The sequence below is a fragment of the Phaseolus vulgaris genome, chromosome 1 (assembly GCF_051622355.1).
Source record: "Phaseolus vulgaris cultivar YP4 chromosome 1, ASM5162235v1, whole genome shotgun sequence".
Classification (NCBI taxonomy): domain Eukaryota; kingdom Viridiplantae; phylum Streptophyta; class Magnoliopsida; order Fabales; family Fabaceae; genus Phaseolus; species Phaseolus vulgaris.
In genome coordinates, this window is record NC_143498.1 from 49,872,142 (window position 1) to 49,881,147 (window position 9,006).

A 9,006-nucleotide genomic window follows, 5' to 3' on the forward strand; every position below is an offset into this window, starting at 1 on the left:
AAATGTATTATTTTCTATTTACACCTTTCATATTTTTATTAATTATCCATACTAAATTATTTAATTAAATTAAACTAATTTTTTTAAAAATAAAAGCTTTCATGTTAGACATCACTATGCAACTTGACATCTCAGCTATGTTGACACCTTAAGTAACAACAATCATTTGTCATCACATGAAAAAAAATTATTAAAAAAAGAAAAAAAAAAGAGAATACAAAAATATGGGGGACTATATCAAAATCCATATGTTAACAAAAACGATACATAAGGTATACTATATTTATTCATAAAGAATTTTAATAAAAGACTAGATGGCAAACCTATTATATCAATGAAAATATTCTCTATGAATAAATCCTAAATTAGCCAACTTATCAGCACACGCATTTCCTTCACGAAAAATATGAGTAACCCTAAACCTGATTTTTCCACAGTAATTAAGAAAAATATTCAATCGATTATGAAACATCCAAGGAACATTAGTCCTAACAGTAAACACAACACAAACCAAAACAGAATCACATTCCAACTAGACATTAGTAAGCCCCATCTTTTGAGTTTCCTCCATAGCATGTATAACCCCATAAAACTCAGCAACAAGAGCAGTCTGAACTTCCAGAAATGCAGAGAAAGCTCCAATAAACTCTCCCATACTCCCACGGGAAATACTTCCACAAGTAACAAGACCAGGATATCCCCTAGCAGCCCCATCCGTGTTAATTTTAACCCGACCTGATGAAGGAAACTCTCATCTAACAACAAGAATTAAACTAGTTATTTATTATCATGTTAATGCTCGTTTCTTCCTGCATCTCCGTGGCTCCTACTACAATTCATAGGTCAGACAAAAAGATAATTTTATTCTTAAAAAAAATACATTTTAAATTCTACCATATGAAAATGTAATATTTTCCATTTACATATTCCATATTTTTATTAATTATCCCTACTAAATTGTTTAATTGAATTAAACTAGTTATTTATTATCATGTTAATGTTGAGCCGTTTCTTCCGGCATTTCAATGTCTTCTTCCTTATTTTTATTAATTATCCCTACTAAATTATTTAATTGAATTAAACTAGTTATTTATTATCATGTTAATGCTGAGGCCGTTTCTTCCTGCATCCCCGTAACTTCTACAATTCATAATTCATAAGTCATACAAAAAGATAATTTTATTCTTAAAAAAATACATTTTGAATTCTACAACCTTAAAATATTTTCTTTTTTATTTACACATATTTATATTATTTATCCCTACTAAATTGTTTAATTGAATTAACTAGTTATTTAGTATCATGTTAATGCTAAGGCGATTTCTTCTTAGCTTCTACTATGATTCACACATATCAAACAAAAATATCGTTTTATTCTAAAAAAAATACATTTTAGATTCTACAACATGGAAATTTATTGCTTTCTATTTACACCTTCCATATTTAGAATATTTTTCTTTAAATAAAAACATTTAAGATTATAGAGTCTAGAAGGTTTTCCCAAATCCAAAAATATAATCTGAATTGTACAATCCATAACAACCCATTGCTATAATTGTATTTTAGATTGTACAATTCGAAAGGTAAATCCAGATTCTGAATTGTCTTCTGGATTTTATAATATGGTTTGTAAGTACAAAATGTGTTATGGATTGGAAATTTGAAAGACACTTTTGGATTTGAGTTTACCTTTCAAATTGTACAATGCAAAATAAATATTACATTTTTTGAATTATACAATTCGATATACACAAAACATAAAAATAAAAATAAGCTAACAAAAAACGAATTTTAAAAACACAATACAACTTATATCAACCAACAACGTTCACTACTAATTATTAACCACCACTGGTTACCACAACCAACTAAAAAGACCAATTGAAAATGAAGAAAAAACCACTACAATATCAAGCAATACGGAAACCTTAACATATACTAAGAAGAGTAGAGTTGGAATTTAAAAAAAAAATGGAGGTGGAGAGAGAAGGGATGAAGGTGCAAGGAGAATTTTCCATGCTGGAATATTTTATCTATGAGAGAGTATTGGAGCCCAATATGACACTGAGATAAGGATGGGGCAAATGCTCCCTGCACCCAATACTTTTGAACCTGCACCCAACATAATTTCAAAAATTTCGAAAATACCCTTTATTCCGGAAATAAAAATCCAAAATTAAAAATAATGCATTATGGAAAAATAAATCTGGAAGAGATTTTTGTGTTTCGGATATAAAAATCCGGAAAAAGAAAATCAAAATCCCATTCCAGATAAAAAAATCCAGAACTGAAAATAATACATTCCGAAAAAAATTATCTGGAAGAGATTATTGTATTCCGAAAAAGGAGGTCTGGAATGTAATTTTATATGTACCCTATTTTTTTAAAGGTATTTTCGGTTTTTCTCCTGTAATTGGGTGCAGTGATATGGTGCAGGAAGCAATTGCCTAGTCCCAAATTCGAAGGGACACTAATCGAGCCCAATCTGGAGCAGGAATTAGGGCTTGGCCCATGTGTTTCTGATAGTTTCAGATTTAATGTTTTACTAATTATTTACAAATTTAGATGATTGAAGAGATTTTTCCAAGAAATATGACTTAAACAATCTAAAATATTTACAATTATATAATTTAAAATATATTTAATATAAAATTATATTTTATATTTTAAATTACGTAGTCGAAAATATATTCATATTACATCATTTGAAATATTTTTGAATAATATAAATATAGTTTCACATTTCATAATTTAAAAATATTAAAAATATAAAAATTTCGTAATAAGTTACTATTCATTGCTCATCAATAATTGTTGTGAATGGAACCTTAATGAGACTTTTTTTTGTGTGTGTTATGTTTCTTCAAGTCTTAATTTGTTAACTCCCAAATAATGGTCAGATATGTCATTAACACTTCTGATTTATCTCTATTATTTTCCTCTTGTAATTGTTTGGTTCCACAAGAAAATAACTTAATTTTCCTATTAATTATGTTATGATAAGTGCACAGTTTATTTTTAAAGAAAATATGGTTTGACAAACTGTTAACATTTAATATGAATACTTTCTTCAATAAAATTCATAACATTTAATTATTGCACATACAAATTTAGAATCAATATTTAACATTTATTACTTTAACAAGAGGAGTACTCAAAATTATATATTTGACACAATACTTTGGATGTGCAAAATATTTTTTTATAACAATCTATAAGTATTTTTTTTCCAATAATTATTTCACACGAAAAGCCATATATACTTTCTATATAAAAATTTCATACAAGAAGCAGCTGTAGTTTAATTCACTCGAATCAAGATATTATGAGATTAAAATAATTAAAGAAAAACTATTTTTGAAAATAATAAATAATTAATTATTATATTATTTAAATTAAATAATATTTTAAAAATTAAAAAAAAATCATTGATATCTAAAATAATTTTTATCATTAATAAAATTTATAAAATAATTTAATTTTTTTATTAATAATAAAAACTACTATAAATACCAATAATTTTATTATTTTTTAAATTATATTTAACTTCAATATAATAACTAATTATTTTTTGTTTTTAAATTTATTTTTTATATAATAATTTTTTTAGTGTATTATTAAGTTGAGTTCATTTTAGTTATCAGAAAAATCAATTAAATAATCTGAAATTACTTTTAAAATATAACTACTTTTCTGTTATATGTTTTCCTTGAGTTGCACAATCATTTTTTATAAATAAACAAAAACCACAATAAAATGTTATTAAAACTACAATTACCTATTATTATTAATTATTTAAAAAACTTTGTAATATAAACATATGATACAGTTGACCCTTTCTTTGCAATTTGTATTAGGTAAATTTCTACATTAAAGAGAATCACAGTACATTTTCAATAGTTTTGTTTAACTAATGTGTTTTTTCACTTTTTAATAACAACTACACCTCAACGATAAAAAAAAGTGAAAGAAAGAAGAATAGTAACAAGCACTGAACTCCATAATTAACTGTTGAACACATTGAGATGAATGATTTACAGGAAAATGCAGTGAAGCATATCATTATTATTATTTTCAGATTATACTCTTGTCCCTGAACAAGACCAATGGGAGCTAAACAGTAAGAAAGACAATGTTCCAAACCATGATGTGTTGTAATAATTATGTTTGAAGAACATGATACAGGGAAACTGTGTGGTGGATATAGTTTGTTCTCAGGGATGTTGCATGAAGAAGCTTATATCATTTGCTATGTTTTCAGCATCTGCAGCAGCTCCATACAAGCCTCTTCTTGATAGCCCAACACAGTACAAACCATTATTTCCCTTCCAATGGATGGGGTAACTTGGCTTTGGAAGACCATCATCATTCAGAAGGTAATCATCTCCCTGCAATTTTTTTGAATGATAATAAGATTTTTTTCAATGATAATAATCTTGGAGCATATAAGCTCTGCATGCTCACATAATTTTAGTGTGTTTTGTGTTAATAAATCCATTTTTTTCTTCAAAAATGACATAACAAAAACACAATGATGAGTGATATTGGATGAATTATAAACCTTGAGCCACTTGGTGGTTGATCTCTTGAAGCCGGTGCAGAAAACAATGGAGTCAAATGTGTGTAACTCCCCACTCTTGAATAGGACATCCTTGCCTCTTACGCTTTCTATTTCTGCTGCCAAAACCTGCATATCACACAATATACAGAATGCTGCTTCGTCACGTCACAAAAAACAAACATTATGGTGTAAAATTGCAGCCAAAAATGGGTGAACAACAACATGTGATGTAATCCTTATTCCTCATATACCAAGGAAATGACACAGTTCACCTAACTATAAAGTGTATAAGAATGTATTTGATATACATACAAGAATAAAAAAACTAAATGATAGTAGTTCATTTGTATGATAATGTATTTCATGTATACAGAAGAACAATAACAAAAATTAAATGATAGTAATATACTTGTATGATTGAAGAACTATATAAAGAAAACTGATGATGGTAATATACTTTCTGTGTTGTTCATGATCCAGTGAAATTTATTAAATTTTACAATATTAAGTTGGTCACCTTTACTATGTAATAAATTTTACTCGTGATTTTATAGTTTCAAATAAAATTTAATAAATAATAAAATATTTTAACAGAATTGTGTTAGAATTTATACTATAAAAAATTATTAAATAGAATATTTTTGAATATTTTCATTTAACTATAAAATATCCTATCATCTATACTTTGAACTTCTAATTCTCTTGTTAAGATATCAACAAATATGTAAATTTTAAATAAAAGTTTTACCCTACAATAAAATCATTAAATAGAAATTAATTTTTGAGAAAAAATAAAAATTAGTTGTTATAAAAATTAGTTGTTATAATAATTAAACTAGAAATCATTTTAGAGACTAAAAATGTTATTGGTTTCTAAATTAGTTTTTATTATTTATAAATATGTTTCTAAATTGGTATCTAATTATCTACCAAGGTTTTTCTACCAAATTTAGAATCCAAATAATTGGTAGTTAAAAATTTTGGTAGCTAATTAGATACGAATTTAAAAACTATTTATCAATATTAGAAACTAATTTAGAAATTTTTATTTTTTTAGTCTTTAAAATGATCTCTAGTTTAGTCACTATAGAAACTAATTATTTTTTTTATCTAAAATTAGTTTTTATTTAATGATTTTTTAGTGTTACATCAAGTTCATGTTTTAGAAAATTAAAGAACAAACATTTATTTAAATTATTTTAGATCTCAATTTTCTAAACATTGTGATTATTAAGTGATATAAAAAATAGAAAAAAAATATACATAAATATATTTAACAAGTGAAATGATATATTTACAAACTACTTCATTATACAACCCCATTTCTCTTATAATTCTAATTTCTGCATGAAATGAAAAAAATACTAATTTTTTTTCATATTATCAACAAGAGTTTATACAGTGGTTATCAATATACATTTAATAATATTTTTTCTTTAAAAAAAAGGTTTAAACATAAATTGATATGTTTCACCTACCAAATAGCAAAGTCTATTTCCATCTATAAAACGTACCTTTAGTTCTTGAGTCTTTATCTTTTTATAGGTTCCAACGTCAATAACTGGATACTTTCCATGCTCGACCTTCATGTAAAAGGGACCCTCATTGGGTCTTCTAACTCCATATTTTGTTACATCACCGTAAACCATGGTGCTCAGCATCACCATCAACGAGTCCACGCTGCTCAACGACAAATACTTCAACAGAAACAACCCTAATCTCACCATTCCCCTTGATACAAAATGAACCTGTTCCTTCCATTATCATTCAATAATGCGTAACAACCAAACCATAACTCACTCTTTATTTAAGTCAACACAACATCTAACCAATTGCTTTTCTTTTCACATCAACACCACACAAAAATCAAATTAACAATGACTTCGCTTTTTAACTCCCTTTTTTTGTGCTTTATTCTAAAATTATCATTAACTCTTAACAAATATATATTAATGCATTGATATATATGTCAGATAAAGGTTGGTTGGAGTATGACTTATTTCATGTTTCGGATTGCTTTATAATTTAAAGTAGAGTTGGTCTAAAAACAAGTCTACTAAAATTAAAGCTTTGGGTCCACCTTTTTTTTTAATTAAATAACTAATGTCAAGTATTTTTACGAAAAAAATCTAACATAGTAACATGTTTGATGAAAAAAATCTCATCTTTCTTATCTGATTCTTGTAAGAGACTATAAGGTGTTTGGAAATATGGAAATACAATAATAATGAGACAAAATAGGTACACAAAACTTACAAATTTTCTACCCAATGAAGTAAGGGTTATATTTTTATAGAAATAGCTTTGATAAACGTTCCTTATCTTATTTTTTTGGGTGTTACTTGCTTCTTTTTACTCTCACATTCTTCTCTTTCTTGTTTTATTAGCATTGTAGTTTCTCTTCCAAAAAATATGATAATAAATAATGCAATATAATAATAAAACATACTAATATTTCCAATCAAATAATGTCAAAATTATTTCTTTCCAACTAAACAACACACATTTTTTTAACGTATTTATTCTCAATCAAACAAATTTAATCTCCGCTCTAGTTTTTTGGCTTTTTTTTTCTCCAAACCAACGTAGTGCTAAAATATTTAGCAAAATGAACCTGCTTTTTTTACAATCAAAATTCAATTTCTTACAAAACTAATTCTTAGCGTGATTTGTGATGATGAACCGGAAAACAAGTCAAAATTTAACTAATCTAAAAGTTAAATTATACCAGGTTATTTTGGAGATCTTTTTATTAGATTTTTTGCGGGATAAATGGTAATTATCTCCTATTTTTCTTCTTCTTCTTTCACTCTCATTTTCTTGTAATCTATTTCCTTTTTGAGAAGAAGGAGGTTAACTAAGCATAATCTCGTATCTTAAAACATGCAGGCATATACTATAAACTTATTTAACCTTAATCCTACAAAAACATAAGACGATAAATACGGTAATTAAATAAGTATTAGAATTACCGGGCTTCTAACGAGAATGGAGGTTTTGGCACCATGGTTGATAAGGTCCAAAGCGATTTCCATGCCAGAATTCCCAGACCCGACAACAAGAACGTGCTTGTCTTTGAACTCCTTCCCTGAGGAAAACCTAGTGGAATGAATCACCTTACCAGGGAAACTACTCAACCCTTCAACTTCCGGCACAAAGGGGTCGCTAGTTTCCCCAGTAGCCACCACCAGGAATCTCCCGCAGTACTTCTCCACCTCGCCGGAGTCCCCGTTGCGGGCCTCCACCTTCCAGAAGCGGCGGGAGTCGTCGTACTGGGCCAGCTCCACCGTCCTCCGATAGAGCGGCGCGATGGCGAAGTGGGAGACGTAGTCGTCGAGGTACTGGAGGAACTGGTTCTTGGGAACGTGTTGAGGGAAAGAGGGTGGAAATGGCTTGTGGGGAAGCTGGCAGAAGTGCTTGCTGAGATGGAGGTGGAGACGGTCGTAGGAGTATTTCTTCCAAAGAGAAGCGAAACAGTCTTCTCTCTCAAGGATTATGTACGGAATGGAGTGCTTGGTGAAACATGCGGCGGCGGAAAGGCCTGAGGGGCCTGCTCCCACCACTATCACTCTCTCAACCTTCTCTTCCTCCTGCATTCTCACTCTTTCTTTCGATCTTACTTATTTCTGCTTCCATCTCCTGTCATGTATTATATATACACAGGCTTTTCATTGATGCTTTGAAAATGTTTCCAAGTGGGTGAGAGAAATAAACATGAGTCATGACAGAATTATGGAGCTTTTACTGTTTCTGATTTTTCTTTTCAAAATAATTACAAGTTAACATTTCTCTTAAATAACGTTTCAGTGTTACACGTATTACACACGACACTCGTAGGATACGTATATGTGAAGTGTCTAATTCAAAAAATATTTTTGACAATTATAACACGATTTTAACACAATTTTAGAAAAAAAAAATACATTAATTTTCTAGAACTCAAACTTTTTGTACGAATTTCTATTATAATTATAAAAATAAGAAACAAATCCTTTTGAACCAGCTAGGAAGAACATCTTTTTGCTCCAAAAAATATCTGAAACATATTTGTGCACATAAATTTTTATTGTCAATTTATATAATTCATAATTATACAATATATAGATTTGTGTCCCCGTGTCATACATTTTAGAGATTATACGTATTTATGTGTCCGTGTCTACACTAGTACAAAAAGAAGAAAAAGATACGCTTTATTTAGTGCGGCTTTTGCGCTATCCGCTTTCGTAAAAAACGCGGTGGCATTTTTGAAATTATTTTGATTTACGAATGCGGTTATTTGAATAGCCGCATTCGTAAATCAAAGCACTTGATTTACGAATGCGGTTATTTGTATAACTGCACTTGTAAATCAAAGCGCTTGATTTACGAATGCGGTTTTACCTTTAACCGCATTCGTAAATCCTTTTTTACCCTAAATTTTGAAGCGCGCCACACACAATTTC

At 28.6% G+C, this 9,006-nt stretch overlaps 1 protein-coding gene across 1 annotated transcript; it reads right to left on the reverse strand.

Annotated features, from left to right (window-relative positions):
- Window positions 1-3,992: 3,992 nt before the first annotated feature.
- On the reverse strand, window positions 3,993-8,306 carry LOC137814695 (putative indole-3-pyruvate monooxygenase YUCCA10). The gene is made up of 4 exons (XM_068617566.1): window positions 7,534-8,306; window positions 6,076-6,309; window positions 4,562-4,687; window positions 3,993-4,388 (listed from the first exon to the last, which is right to left on the reverse strand). The coding sequence occupies exons 1-4, from the start codon at window positions 8,155-8,157 to the stop codon at window positions 4,215-4,217; spliced, it is 1,158 nt and encodes a 385-aa protein (XP_068473667.1). The 5' UTR covers window positions 8,158-8,306; the 3' UTR covers window positions 3,993-4,214.
- Between the last annotated feature and the right edge of the window lie 700 nt (window positions 8,307-9,006).

Excerpts from the sequence above, each read along its gene's own strand:
- LOC137814695 (XM_068617566.1), bottom strand. The coding sequence starts at position 8,157 with ATGCAGGAGGAAGAGAAGGTTGAGAGAGTGATAGTGGTGGGAGCAGGC. Across the intron at positions 6,310-7,533 it reads CCATTCTCGTTAGAAGCCCG|GTTCATTTTGTATCAAGGGG; the intron begins GTAATTCTAATA and ends TGGAAGGAACAG. Across the intron at positions 4,688-6,075 it reads TAAAGACTCAAGAACTAAAG|GTTTTGGCAGCAGAAATAGA; the intron begins GTACGTTTTATA and ends TGTGATATGCAG.